The sequence below is a fragment of the Arachis hypogaea genome, chromosome 2 (assembly GCF_003086295.3).
Source record: "Arachis hypogaea cultivar Tifrunner chromosome 2, arahy.Tifrunner.gnm2.J5K5, whole genome shotgun sequence".
NCBI lineage: Eukaryota > Viridiplantae > Streptophyta > Magnoliopsida > Fabales > Fabaceae > Arachis > Arachis hypogaea.
Genome location: NC_092037.1, coordinates 88,149,286 through 88,165,450, shown reverse-complemented (window position 1 = coordinate 88,165,450; position 16,165 = coordinate 88,149,286). Strand labels below are relative to the sequence as shown.

The window sequence follows — 16,165 nt, the reverse complement described above, 5'->3', positions numbered from 1 at the left end:
GATATTATTTAAAATAATAGTTTAATGTAAAAAAAAAAGTAAGAATGCATACCCAATAAAGCTGAATTTTCATTTTCACAACATAAAACATCTCATTAAACTCCTCATCAATCAATATATTATATATTACTAGACATATATCCTGGTAAACAACTTTCAATTCAATTGCTTTATGTAAGTAAGTAAGATATCAGATTGCAATCAAAACCATTTAGAGACAGAATTTAAAAGTAAAAATAGAAATGTGTTAGCAATTACCAAGATCAATATTTTAGAATAGAAAGTTGAACTTACCAGTTAACTATCGAGTATATTGAGCATGCGGATCTTCTAGGTAAGTGTCCATTGTTCCTTTGAATTAAAAAAGAATAAAAATTTTGTACATAGTTAAAAATTAAACTTCCATAAAATTTATTTTATTTTATTTTTTTATTAAATTAATAAAATGTTAATAAATAGATAGAATAATAAAATATAATATAAAACTAATATTCTGAATTTTAAGAGTTAGAACTTTGTTCATTAATATTGCCGTAAATTAATAGTGAGTAATTAAATTAGTTATTATTCCAATCAATCATAGTTAGTATTTTTTATTTTTTAGAATTAGTTAGAGTTATTCTGTTAAAGATAAATATGTACTTTTTCTTTGTACTCTTTTAGTATTCTTTTTATAATTTTAACATTCATTTTTAATTGAATCATTTTATTTTATTACTAAAGTCTCTAAATTAATGCATACTGTGTAATTAAATACCGAAAGCAGAAAGAGTACAAATAAGAAAAAGTGACAACTAAAAAATATAAATAGTAAAATTGTATGTATATGAATTAGTCTTTTTTATTATATTACAATATGATTTTATAAAGTAATGAACAACATAACCACACAAAAAAATTACTTTTAAATCAAGAAAGAAAAATTAACCAAATCAGCGCATAATTAGTAGTAAGTAAACAAAACTTTGGAGATATGGCAGAGTATAATTTTTCAGCGGCAGCACTAGAAAGGAAGAAGGGAGAAAAAACTAACAATTGGGAAATTGGAGAAGCCTGCATAAAAATTGAAAAAAAAAGTATAAACTGCATAAAAATATTTTAAAAGGGATGGAGAAAAACACCAAATTAAGGACGAAATTTTGAAATGAAAACCGTTTGAATTCGCCACGGTGATCATTAGGTTCGTGGTAAATGAGAAAAGTATCTCAAGTTGGCCACGAACAAATAAAACCGTCGAAAAAATCCACAAAATTTAACCACAGAGATACAAAACATTGCAAGTGATTACCACGATCATATAATTTGCCACTATTTTTCATTCGTGGTATCTTCCGGTTGGTAACACCCGTGTTTCTGATATCATACTCCATTACTAAAAAAACAGCCTAGTCTAGTCCTTGTGGGTAACATAAAATAATTTCTCATATGATCATGACCTTTGCAACGTATGCAATTGGTGAGTGGTCGTTGACCTTAGATCATCATAGAGTTTCTTCATAAGTTACCGTCGAAACCTTTTCGTTTTCGTACTAATCCACCATCAATCCATGTCTTACCAATCAGCAGAACGAATCCCCACTCGATCATGGAAGTACGATGTGTATCTGAATTTCCGAGGCCAAGACACTCGCCACGGATTCATCTCATTTCTCTATCAAGGTTTCAAGAATGCTGGGATTCATGCTTTCCCTGAAGATGAGGAGCTAATGAGTGGAGAGGAGATCGCATACACGGTACTTCAAGCAATAGAAGGTTCTAGAGTTTCGGTTGTTGTTCTGTCAGAAGGTTATGCTAGTTCAAGATGGTGTCTGGACGAGTTGTCGAAAATAATTGAGTGTAGAGCGACCATAGGTCAGATTGTCCTCCCAGTGTACTACAATATCAATCCGACATATGTACGCCACCAGCGAGGTTCTTTTGAAAAAGATTTTGCAAAACATGAGGAAAGACTCTCATCATCACTTGAGAAAGTCCAAAGATGGAGGTCAGCGCTGACTCAAGTTGCTAACATTGGCGGATTTGAAATCAACAAAGGCAGCAACAGGTAATTCGATATCTGCTTGTTTGTTTTGTCTTTTCACAATTTGAAGCGCTGTTTTTACTGTATGCATAGTTTGGATGCTAAAAGAAAGCTTACACAAGAGAAAATGAATAGAAAAGGTTGTGTATTTGGATGAAAAGAAAAAGTTTAGAGAAAGAAAGAAAATAAAAGTTTAGTAAAATGACATATTATTATTATTATTATTATTATTATTATTATTATTATTATTATTATTTGGAATTTTGGATATTATTTGGTTATTTGTAAGTACACACCGGAGAAAGTGTACTCGTTAAGATCTTTGCTGGTTGAATTTTGTAGAAATGAAGCTGAAGTTGTGGGAAAGATTGTGGAACGTGTAACATCGCTGCTAGTTTCGGAAGAGTTGTTCATCACAAAGCATCCAGTGGGAGTAAAATCTCGCATGCAAGATGTGGTTCAAATATTAGATTGTCATATGCGAAAAGACGATAATGTCGTGCTAATTGGACTATGGGGGATGGGAGGAGTGGGTACAACCACCTTTGCCAAAACTGTTTATAATAAATACTGTCATATGTTTGAATGTCCAAAGTTCCTCCCAAACATTAGGGAGATGTGGAAGAATAACCAACAGGTTTTTCTACAAGAACAACTATTGAATGGTAAAGACTTACAAGGCATAAAAATAAAAAACATTGAATCAGGAGTAGCTATATTAAAGAGAAGACTTTGCACGAAAAAGGCATTAGTTGTACTTGATGATGTGAATAATATAGACCAGCTGAATGCATTGTGCGGAAGTCGAGAATGGTTTGGTGCAGGGAGTAGAATAATCATCACAACAAGAGATAGACGTCTGCTTTGTATGGTTGGAGTTGATCATGTGCACCGAGTGACTGAAATGGATTACAATGAATCTCTTCAACTTCTTTGTTGGAATGCATTTACGCAAGCAACTCCTTTAGAAGAGTTTGCTAGACTTGCAAAAGATGTAGTTGCATATTGTGGGGGGTTGCCATTAGCCCTTGTAACAATTGGTTGTCAATTGTTTGGAAAGACGATAGAAGAGTGGGAGACTGTATTAGATGGACTCAAACGGTTTCCCCATCCGGATGTACACAAAGTCTTGAAAATGAGCTATGATGACTTAAATGATGACACACAAAAAGAAATATTTCTTGATATAGCTAGCTTTTGTATTGGCATGGAAAGCGGGGAGGTACTCAAAACACTAAATTATGGCTTTGGACTTGGCAAAGTTGCAGGAATTGGTTTCCTTGAAGAGCAGAGTCTTATAACATTTGATGACAAAAACAGAGTTCGAATGCATCCGTTGTTGCGAGATATGGGAAGAGAAATCGTTAGAGAGCAATCTCAAACTCAGGCTCAGGTATATATTATGTGCTGTGTTATTTTCTCATGAACAATTAATGTATATGGCAGTTTATTTTAAGATATTTGAATGCAGCAAAAGAAGCATTAGTAAATTGGTTTGCTTATACTTTTCCTTTTTGTAATTAAACTAATTATCCTTCTTTCTTCTTTCCTTAGTCAGTTAGTCACTTCCAAAAATTAACTATACTTTAAAAAATGATTAATAATATCTTAGCTAGATAAATTTACATGTATATATAGAAAAGATCAAAATTTCAAACACGGCATCTTGTTGAAGCAATATCAAGTCACTTAGATAAGTCTACAATTTACCCTCACTATCATTTATCATTTGGAAATTCATCATCATCAGGGAAGGATGTACGATGTTTTCTTGAGTTTTCGAGGCAAGGACACTCGTTCAACATTTACTTCACATCTCCATGCATCTCTTCAAAATGCCTCAATTACCGTTTTCAAGGATGATGATGAACTTCAAAGGGGAGAACGGATCTCAATCTCATTGTTAAAAGCAATTGGATTGTCTGCATGTTCTGTCATTGTTATTTCAACCCACTATGCTGATTCAAGATATTGCCTGCAAGAGCTTGAGAATATCATGGTATGCCATAGAACAAAAGGTCAAGTGGTTTTTCCAATATTCTATGAAGTAGATCCCTCAGATGTGCGTTATCAAAAGAAACAAAGTAAATTTGGCAAAGCCTTTGAAGATTTTATAAGTCGAAGATCAGTGGAAGAAGATAAGGTGCAAAGTTGGAGAGCAGATCTTCGTGAAGTGAGTAACTTTTCAGGAATTACCGTCATAAACTCCAGGTATTTTGAATGCTGTAAGGCCATCAAAATTTATTGATTTTGAGCATCAGTATGTTGTTGGATTATTAGATTAAAGGAACTATACTAAAAGAATTGAGTTGATAATTAAGTAATGACAAAAAATAATAAATTATGATTGCTCCTTAGCATTTCTCTTGTGCAAAACACTTAATACATTATATCTGCACATGAAACTTAAATTTCATTATATTAAAATAAATAATTTAATTTTAATGTACTACTAGTACAAAACAGTTTAACATATGTTATATTCGTAACAAGTTCCTTCAATTAAAAGCCTTTTGGGGTTTACTTGATTTTTTACATAGGTATTATTTTCTTTTTTTATTTATTTTATACTATTTTTTTATTTCTTTTGGGATTCAGCAAATATCAAACTCTAGACCTTTCAAAAACAGAATTTCTTGAAAGAACTATGCTTTTCTATCGATTATTGCACCTAAAAATGCTGATATAATATGCTCCTTGTCTCTGGTCCATATATTTGATAGGAATGAAAGTGAAGATATCAAAAGAATTGTTGAGCATATTAGTCGTTTACTGGATAAGACAGAGTTATTCATTGCAGCCCGTCCAGTGGGGGTACTATCTCGTATGCAAAAGGTGATTGAAAAATTACACAATCAACAAAGAAAAGATGTTCTGATTCTTGGGATAAAGGGCATGGGGGGCATCGGTAAGACAACTATTGCCAAAGCCATCTTCAACAAACTTGGTCGCAATTTTGAGGGCAGAAGCTTCCTCCTAAACATTAGAGAAACATGGCAGCAAGATAATGGAAAGGTTTCCTTGCAAGAGCGACTTCTTCACGATGTATTCAGATCAACAACAAGAAAGATACATAATATTGATTCAGGGAAGCAAACATTAATGGAAAGCCTTAGAACTAAAAGGGTACTCATTGTGCTTGACGATGTGGATAATTTGGACCAACTCAATGCGTTGTGTGGAAGTCGTGATAGGTTTGGTCCAGGTAGTACAATACTTGTTACAACAAGAGATGATCATCTTCTTAGATTGTGCGGTGTTAACCACACATTCGACATAGAAAAGATGAATACAGATGAATCCCTTGAGCTTTTCAGTTGGCATGCATTCAAGCAAGCATATCCAAAGGATGAATTTTTTAAGCTCTCTAGAGATGTAGTTGAATATTCTAATGGATTGCCACTGGCATTGGAAGTTCTCGGGTCCTATTTGTTTGATAGGGAAATCAAGGAGTGGCAGAGTGCATTGGATAGACTGAAATCAATCCCTAACAATAGAGTCCAGAAGATACTACAAATAAGTTTTGATGGTTTGAGTGATGATAATGAAAAGGAAATATTCCTTGACATTGCGTGCTTTTTTATTGGGATGGATCGAAATGATGTTGTGAAGATATTAAATGGTTGTGGGTTCCATGCAGAAATTGGAATCAGGGTCCTAATAGAGCGAAACCTTGTAACTGTTGATAACAATAATATGCTTGGAATGCATGAGCTGCTACAAGAAATGGGGAGAGCAATAATTTGTGAGAAATCACCTGAACTTGAAGAGCGAAGTAGAATATGGTACAATGAAACACTGCTCCAAATATTAGAAAATCATGAGGTATGAAATTGTATGAGAGATATGCAAAAAGAAACGAGGATTATTTGTTGAAATCTAACTCTTTTACTACTTATGCGTGCCAGTTTCTAACTTCCAGCAACTAATATCAAATCCTTTCCCTTTTTTTTTTCAATTTTATTTAGGGAACAAATTTGAAAGCTGTTAAGGGATTGAGTTTGAAGTTGCCAACTACCAATTCAATTTGTTTGAGTACAGAAGCATTTAAGACTATGAGTAGACTCAAATTGCTTCAACTCGCCAGTGTACAACTTAATGGAGAGTTCAAACATGTTTCAAGATATCTTAGATGGATGAGTTGGCATGGATTTCCTCTGACATACACACCCAAAGACTGCTATCAACCAAACATAATTTCCATTGAGTTAGAAAACAGCAAACTCAAAGTTTTTTGGAAGGAGGCCCAGGTCTGAATTCTATGATTAATCTTCTCTTTCGTTCGTTAATCAATTTTTACGGGAATGTTTAACTCTACAATCCATGAATCAAAACAAAAATGCTATGTTGTGCATGTCAACAATTAGTCACTATTATATAAATACATGTGTTTTTTTAAGTTTTTTCATCGTATTTTATATTTTAATATGTATTTTATGTTGAGAACTGATTTGTTAGTTGATTTTTATATGTACATAGCATGGTTGGAATTGAAAACCTCTATATTGAAATTAAAATGATAAAAAAAATTAATTATTGGTTCTTGTTATATTTATAAATCACTTGAATTGCATTGAATTTATAATTTATTTAAAAAACTTAGACAATTATATACATAAATATTATATATCTCCCACATTTTTATATCTTATATGGTTGCTTTTCTTTGTTTACAAGTTCTATCTAAAATAAAAGCTAGTTTCCTAATTTCATAAGCTTTTCATTGTTGTTGTTGTTATGTGACGTATCCGGTTTTAGCATCTCAAAAATTCACATTCTCCTGTTAGAAACCAAGACTAATAACACATAAAGAAAAAAAAAACTATAAAAATGATATCAAAGCTATTCTTAATTATCTTTAGAATTTTGTGGTTGTTCCTAACGTGTATGCATAATTCGTAAGCCTGCATTGTATTATTCTAATGTAAGTTTTGAAATTTTCTTTTCTTGTAGTTGTTAAGGCAGTTGAAGATTTTAAATCTTAGTCATTCTCACGACTTGAGAACAACCCCAGATTTTTCATACTTACCTAATCTTGAGAAGTTAGTACTCAAAGATTGTACAAATTTGTCTTCGATTTTCCCCACCATTGGAAGTCTAGAGAAAATCCTTCTTATCGATTTAGAAGGTTGTACAAACCTTTTACTTCCAAGAAGCATATACAAATTGAAATCTCTTGAAACTCTCATCATCTCGAGGAAGATGTGGAACAAATGGAATCTTTGGCAGTGCTAAAAGCAGATAACACTGGCATAATACAAGTGCCCAATGCGCTATCAAAATTAAGAAACATGGTATATGTTGCTGTGGGTGGCTACGAAGGAATGGCACGTGATGTGATTCCTTTAGTCATGTTTTGGTCATGGACCTCTCCAACTAATATGTTGTCTGCAATTATGGAAAAATGTTCATCGGGCTCTTCATCAACTGTTTTCATGGATGTAACACTACTAACAAATAGTCCACGGATGGCAAAATGCAATCCACGGCTTCATATTGTTGGAGATCTATCTTCGGATACTGACAATAATGTGGCAAAGTGCAATGACTTATTGTCGATGGATATTTCTGAATCAATATCTTCGAATTTCCTTTTGATTCAAATGGGGTTGGACAACTCACTTACAGAGATAATTCAAAAGACCATTTCACAGGTTTCTTTCTCCCTCTCCCTGTACTCTTTCATCTGATTATATCCATTTTGGAAAAGAATTAGTTTTAAACTACAAATATATATTGATGAAAACCAGGTGAAGTCGACTTCAGATAAAGTTGATATCTCGTTAGATGAAAATTTAGTCAAAACAGTCAAATCATCTAACAGTTCTTAAGTATCAATTTCACGTGAAATCAACGGTACCTGAGTTTTTACCATATATATTTCATAGAAATAATCATTCCTATCAAATATTTAATCAATTCTGCTGTAGATTTGGGCGAACTAGTATTTTTTTCTAATTTTTTAGAAAAAATATAAATTTAAATTATTATGAAAATCATTCAAAATCTAAAAAAATATTTAAATTCAATAATAATAAACATCTAAAATTATTATAAAATTATTTTTAAAATTTCAATATTTATTTTAAACATTCAAAATTATTTTAGAAATTTCAAAAAATTCATTTAAAAATTTAAAATCATCTTAAAAATTTTAAAATTCATTTTATAAATCTTAAAATTATTTTAAAAATTCATAATAAAAAAATTATCCGAAACGTAATTAAAAAAACCATCCAAAATCTAAAGAAAAATATTCAAAATTATTTTAAAATTTAATAAAAGAGACATTAAAAAAAAGGTGGAAACTCAACTACACAGTAAACTTTATGTGAAGTTGATAATTGAGAATCGTTGGATGATAATTTAATCAAATCTGTTAGATTATTTAACGACTCTGATCTATCAAAGTATAGTTTTTTTTAATTATATAAAATCCAAAATAAATAATGAAACATCCAAAACATAAGAAAAAATACATTCAAAACTTATGAGAAAAAATATCCAAGCAAAAGGAGTGGTTGACGAGGCTGTGCGACGCAAGGAAGGAGTCGTGGTGGTCAGAAACGTTGTGCATTGTGAGTGGGGGAGCCGGGGTGGTCAGCGGAAGGAGGTTGTGATGTGGTCTTACGTGTGTGGCGGAGGGCGGATTTGGCAAAGAAGAAAAGGAAGAGGAAGAAGAAAAGGAAAAAGACGAACGGCCCAATGTAAATAATGGGTGCACGTTTTGTAAAATTTAAAAAATTGATTACGCTGAGTTAGTTACCTATATTTTTTATATTTAATTTAAAAAATATAAAAATAAATAATTTTTAAAAATATAAAATTTATTATAAAAAATAAGTTAGATAAAATTTATTTACCAAATTATAGTCGTCATAGAATTGGCCTCAACTTTAACTCAAACCGTGGAAAGAATCTAAATTTATATAAATATATTTTGATAAGTAATATTATTTTAACAACTCGATAACGTGAAAGAAATATCGGACTACTACTCTCTCACCGTGGGAGTACGTACTCCTCATCTAGCGCTCGACGCTCTGCTAGGGTTTCACTGCGCCACCTTTATGGTTACACCTTTCTTTGTCTTTTCTTCGTCAAACTCTTTTCCATCTTCTTCTATTTTTTATTTTTTTTTAATTTCTTTTTCACTTAACTCCCTAATTTTCGTTTTCTCTCCCAATTCATTGCTCTTTTAATTCATTCCATTTTCTAATTCACTCATTCCATATATCTTATGTCTCTTTGGAATCATTGAATACCAATTCTGATTTTCTCTACACCATGAACAACAAATCAGAGACGCAGAACCCTCATATAATTGTTATGACGGTGGAGGGTGCCAACCTTCAAGTGGCACCCAAAGAAATATGAAACTGCTCTCGTGGAATTGTCGGGGTTTGGGGAGACCCCTGACAATCCACAATCTTAAAGGTATTTGCAAATCCTACTCCCCCGAGGTTGGTTTTATCTGTGAAACAAAAAATCAATCTCGAAGTTGAAGGAAAACTAAGATCTTGTGGTTTCAAGGAATGGTTTATTGTAGATCCGGATGGATTATCAGGGGGTTTGGCAATGGCATGGAGGGATGGTTGCACTGTTCAGATTTTATAGCATGGTAGATTTTTTATTGCGGCATCAGTTCTGACAGCTGGTTCTAATGATCCCTATGGTGTTCTAGGTGTTTATTTCAGTTCAAATGATCAATATAGAATGGCTCAATTTGCTGAATTAACTTCAGTCACCCAACAGTTCGATGGTAAGATTGTGTTAATGGGGGATTTTAATGTCATTTCTAATCAATTGGAGAAAGAAGGTGGGGGTGCTAAATCTCCTTCTTCTATTGAAACCTTTAATAGTTTTATTGATGATAATTCCTTGATTGATATTGGTATGGTCGGAAGACCATTCACTTGGTCAAATAGACGGAGGGGTGATGAGTTGATACAGGAAAGACTGGACCGATTCCTGGTATGAGTTGATTGGCAGCAACTCTATCCCAATGCAACGGTTCTTAGACTGTCAGAATCAGGCTCGGATCATGCCCCTCTTATCCTAGACTCTAATTCGAGAACTGAGAGATCTAAATGCCGATTCAAATTCCAAGAAAGATGGTGTTCCAATGATGAAATATGGCAGATTGTTAGAGAGGTTTGGCATGAACAGATTGATGGTTCAGCCATGTATATCCTAACTCAAAAAATAAAGCGTTGTCGGCATAAGATTGTCAAATGGCAGCAAGAACACAGATCTAATTCGAAGGTGGAGATTGATTTACTACAGTCGGAATTAGAGGAACTTCGTTTAGCAGGAATTCATGGAGGCGACATCATTTCAGAAATTGAGGACAAACTTGAAAAAGCATTGCAAAATGAGGAATCTTATTGGAAAGATAAGTCTAGAGTCAAATGGCTCAAATCTGGTGATCAGAATACGGCTTTCTTCCATCAGAAATTTAGAAATCGAACCCGAAGGAATAGAATTTGGCAACTAACTGGCAATGATGGTGAAGTGGCTACTTCAAATGCTGGTATTACTTCTGTGGTTGAATCTTATTTCAAGGACATCTTTTCCTCCACTTGTCATGAGAACCCTGAACCTCTGTTTACTGATTTTGAACCTAAGGTTACAGCTCACATGAACCGTAGGCTTCAAAGACCAGTGACTATGGAGGAAGTGAAATGCGCAACATTTAGCATTCATTCTCAAAGTGCCCCAGGAGATGATGGTATGACATCAAAATTTTTTCAAAGCTTCTGGAACATACTTAGTGGTGATGTGTTTCGAGCAGTTAAGAGCTTCTTTTCTGGGGGCAGAATCTTAAAGGGTTTTAACCACACTCAGATCTGTCTTATTCCCAAGATTTCTGATGCTAAATATATGACTCAGGTAAGACCAATAAGCCTATCTTCATTCTTTTACAAGATTATCTCCAAAGTATTTGTACATAGGCTTCAGAGTATGATGAATAGACTAATTAGCCCTACGCAAAGTGCTTTTATTAAAGGCAGATTAATCTCTGATAATATCCTAATTGCTCACGAGTGTATGCATTACTTGAAGAACAAAAAAAGGGGTCTCGAAAATGAAATGGCGCTAAAATTAGATATGAGTAAGGCATATGATAGGGTGGAATGGCACTTTCTTTGGTTTATATTGGAGAAGTTTGGTTTTGACTCTCGATGGATCATGTGGATTCGAGAATTAGTGACAACTGTTTCTTATTCTGTTATTGTGGAAGGACAACCTTATGGTTTCTTCAAACCAAATAGAGGTATTCGACAAGGAGATCCTCTATCCCCCTATCTTTTTCTTTTTTGTGCAGAAGGTCTCTCCTTCTTGCTATGCAAGGCAGAAGAAAACAGACTAATTCAGGGTCTTCAGATACATAGGCGATGTCCCAAGGTCAACCACCTCCTATTTGCTGATGATTCCATTTTATTCTATAAGGCTAATCCTGAAGCATGTTCAAATATCCTGCATTTATTGAATTCTTATGAAAGCATCAGTGGCCAGAGGGTAAATCTTAATAAATCTGTTGTATTCTTTAGCCACAACACTCTGTCCACTACTCGTACACTACTGGCTAACTCTATGAATATTAATCATATTGGGGCTCAGGATAAATACCTTGGTTTGCCTTCTACAGTCTCTAAATCGAAAAAGGCTTCTTTTAGTATGATCAAAGAAAAGGTTCGGAAAATAATCCAAGGGTGGAAGCGCAATCTTCTTTCGTCAGGTGGTAGACACGTATTGCTTAAGGCAGTGGGAGAAGTTATTCCTATTTATACATTGTCTTGCTTCAAGTTGCCTGATGGTTTAATTTCGGAAATTCACTCTCTACTTTCTCAGTTCTGGTGGGGACAAAAAGGTTCTGAAAGGAGGATGGCTTGGATTAGCTGGGACACTATGACTCGCTCACGAAAAGAAGGAGGCCTTGGATTTAAAGATCTCAGAATCCAAAATATGGCGCTTTTAGGCAAACAGTTTTGGCAACTTGTAACACAGCCTACTTCCTTATTATCCAAAATCTTAAGAGGTAAATACTTTAGCAATGGTAATGCTATAACGGCAGAAATTGGAGTCTTACCTTCTTGGGGATGGAGGAGCATACTGGAAGGCCGAAAGATTGTTGAAAAAGGTCTTAATTGGGCTGTGGGTACTGGTGAGGATATCCGAACCTTTGAGGATCCTTGGCTGCCTCCTCCGTATCCTTTAATGATTTCTGATATGCCAAATAGACAGGCTATTTCTGAGTTGTTTCCAAGAGTTAAAGATCTAATTACTGAAGATAGAAATTGGAATCAGAATCTCATTCAAGAACTATTTCCCCAAGACGTTACAAACAAAATTTTGTCAGTTAAAATTCAGCAGAGTAGGGACAAATTGCAATGGGATTTGAACAAATCCAAGCAATATGATACAGCTTCAGGTTACAGAATTGGCTATTTATTTTACCATCTGCCTCTGGAGCTTTGCCCTAATTATATGCAACAGAAAAAGCCGTGGATTGATCTATGGAAGTTGAACTTGCCTCACAAAATTAAGCTATTTATCTGGAAAGCTCTCCATGGCCGACTTCCGGTGCTTACTCAGATTCATCACCGCATCCCATCTATATCACCAATATGCCCTTGCTGTCATGAAGCAACGGAAACAGTCACTCATTGTTTGATCGATTGCTCTAGAATTAAAGACGTATGGTCTCAGAGTTATCTTCGTGACTGTCTTCCCCCTTAGAGTTCTAACGATTTTTGGACATGGTGGACTGCATCAACAGAGATACTTAACCCGTTGAAGAATGCTGACCGTAATCCTCAATTGCTTGCCATCATTTGCTGGAACTACTGGAAAGCTCGCAACCAGTTGATTTTTGAAGGTTCTACTTCTATGCCGTCTGCCATTCTAGCAAGCTCTGTCAAGTTGCTCTGTAAAATCCAAAGAACTCCCAGTTTAAGTCGTCATCTCCATGAGACAAGCTCTTAGATGCATTCAATTTGATTTATCATTATTTCTTCTTTAAGATTTTTCTTCGTTTTTCGACCACGCACCGTTGGATGAATACCTTCAGTGTAGTATTTTTGGGAAATCCCCACCTTTTATTATGTTGTCCTGCTTTTGGACATCTTTGTATTTCATTATTTAATAATTAATGAAATATAACCTATTATCTTTGAAAAAAAGAAAGAAAGAAATATCGGACTGAAAAAGTGTTTAACAAAAGTGTTTCTTAAACATAAGAAGTGAGCAAACAAATTATTTAATGTACATTTGTGTATATTTAGTGAATATCGAATTCATATTTTTACACATGGTTGATTATTAAATTTTCTCGAAGTCAGAACAACTTCCAAAGTTGTTAGAATATTATTATATTGTTAAATCTTAAATGTAATATATTTTAGTGAATGAATTGTGAAGCATAGTTGTGCACTGAAATCGCAGAACAATGAGCTTGGAGATTACCTAATCCCTTATGACAACAATAATCCGGGTTTGTTAGCATTCAGTGGTGAAGGTTCCTTGGTGAAATTTCAAGTTCCTCAAACGAATGAGCCTAACTTGAAGTCTATGATGTTGCGCATTATTTTCTGTTCTTCCACATGCATCACAACAACAGACGGTCTTGTTGTTGAAAATGTGCGTATCATAAATCAAACAAAGAACACATCTAACTTATATGAGGGAGATAAGTTAGCTTCATTCAAAGATGAAGACAGGTTGACCTTAATGTCAAATCTAGAACCTGGTGACACAGTGCAGGTCATTGCTGCTTTAGGATCTGGGTTCATTGTGAAGAAGACCATAGTTTATCTCATATATGATGAAGAACCACCAACTGAGAAAAACTCACAGTACTGGAATGAGGTTGATATTGTTCCTTCTATTGGTGATGTTGTTGTAGCTGATGTGAATGGAAACGCTCTGGGTGTTGATATCATTGCAACAGATGACGATGAAGATGTAACTGTTTTTGGTGTTCATGAAGCGGTAGCTGTTTTGAGTGAAATTGTTTCTGGTGTTGATGCTATGGCAGAAGATAAGGATGATGTTACTGTTGCTAGTGTTGATGATGATACGATAACCAATCTGAACAGACATGCTTCTAGTTCTAGTACTGATAGCATGCCACCAAGTACTAATGGTCTTGGTGCTAATTATGTAGCAGCAACTGATATGAATGCAAGTGCTTCAAGTGTTGATGATATGCTATTAGCAGATGATAATAATGATGATGATGTTGCTGCCATTGGAGATCAAAATGTAAATAATAATCTCAATGTTGCTGCCCTGGTAAAAAGACAGCCAGTTGAAGCCATTTCAACCACCATGAGTTTCGATTCAAAATCTGAAGGACTTATTCCCTTAGTTCAGGTATGAAAGGAAAATGGTATATCGGTTCAGAATAGTTTTAACTTGATTTGGAAATTTGAATGATTTAAATATTGATTTGGATTAATCAAATGTATAAAACATTGATTCTTGTCAAACAAAGACACTCAAGAAATAGCTGAATGTAGTTACTGTTAATGCATTGCATTTTTATTGAACCACTCTATATCAACGTGAAACACTTTTATTTAGAAAACGTTTACAGATACACTCTCATTTAAAAATTAAATCCCGAATTATTGGTTTTTTTTTTCTAATTATTTAATTACTACCTTGTACAGATTCCTTTTGGTTCAAATACAGATTCTGATCTTACTTTGACCAAGGAGACAGTAGAGAAAACACATGAAACAATCTGCATTTCCCATTCAGCTACGGATCTTTGTGTTAATCCTGCATCACCAGTCACCACCATAATACCTATGATGGTTGCAGAAGAAGATGAGCTTGATGAAGATTGTGATTTGCTTATTGCAGAGTTGGATAAAGCATTGTCAGATAGCTACATTTTGTACTCCACTTCTGGATCACCGGAAGTTCCAAGTCTCTCCGTTATTTCAATATTTCAGAAAATGCAACTTCTTTTGGATAATGAACTACAAGCTTTGGTAGGAGATGTTAACATCAAGAATCAACTTCTTGGATCCATGGCTCAATTAGGCCAAATAATGGAGTCATCACAAATTCCTAAAGATCTTCACTCTTTGATTACTGAGATTAGGCATTTCTATGAACGTTTTCTCAATGATTTTCCATCTGCTCAAGAAGTTTTAGACAATCATCAAAGATTAATTGACTCAAAGAATGGACTTCAAGAGAAGTTAGAAGCGGCTAAGGCCAGGCAGGGACACTTTTCTTCTTCAATTTCTAAAGGAAAAGAAAGGGTCCATGAGATGTCAAAAGAAATCAATGAATTGGAGGTGCGACTGAAAGCATTGCATGAGAAGAGGAATAGGTTACAATTCACTGTGGAACGTTGTGAGGTTGAATCTGTAAATATCAATAGGAAACTGGAAACTTTGGTAAAAGAGAATGAAGAGGTTGTGAGCACTCTCAAAAAATCAGAATCTGCATTCAGAAAGGCTGAGTTGTCAAAGCAGCATTATGAGAGGAAGCTAGCCGTTTTGAAGCAAGCTCTTCTTGGAAACACTAGACATTAGAATTTTCTTCAATTTTGTAATAATTAGAACACTTAATATTAATAAAAAAGTTATAGACTTGTGTTGGTCCAAACTGATATATATAACAGTTAGTTAAGAAATGGCTCAAGACAATTTTTAAAGGCACACTCATTTGCACCAATCCATTCTTCTTTAATTAAAAAAGGAAACCTGTATCCACTCAATTCTTGGTCACCGCAAACACCAGTGCCTCCTCCAACCCTTGCTCATTCACTCTTGCTCTCAACTGTGAAAACTTTCACCATTGTTTCCACTCACACATAAAAGGTCTTGACATCATTCACTCACTCATACCAATAATCACTCAAGCTCTCATCTAAATTCCCATTCTTTCTACAAAAACAAAACTCCTAATCATTACTCAATTTTCTTCAAACATTCAAAATTCGTAATTTCGAACATCTGAACCGACGAATTACTTTATGCCTCAGTTTTTCTTGAAGAATGCAAGGCACACTAATACTTCTAGTCTTATACATTGAGATCTAGAAAGGCACAACAAACTTAATCGATTATCTTCTTTTTTTTCTATTTTTTTCTTTGGTCAGAACAAACTTCATCATTTAAG

The 16,165-nt window shown here is 34.2% G+C and overlaps 1 protein-coding gene across 1 annotated transcript; it reads left to right on the top strand.

Moving 5' to 3' along the window:
* Positions 1-1,417: 1,417 nt before the first annotated feature.
* Positions 1,418-15,677, top strand: LOC112749664 (disease resistance protein RPP2A-like). The gene is given in 9 exon segments (XM_025797991.3): positions 1,418-2,044; positions 2,363-3,413; positions 3,771-4,231; positions 4,744-5,845; positions 5,989-6,270; positions 6,974-7,208; positions 7,211-7,674; positions 13,469-14,398; positions 14,698-15,677. Coding segments are annotated over 9 exon segments (5,901 nt in total). The 5' UTR covers positions 1,418-1,547; the 3' UTR covers positions 15,577-15,677.
* The last annotated feature ends 488 nt before the right edge of the window (positions 15,678-16,165 follow it).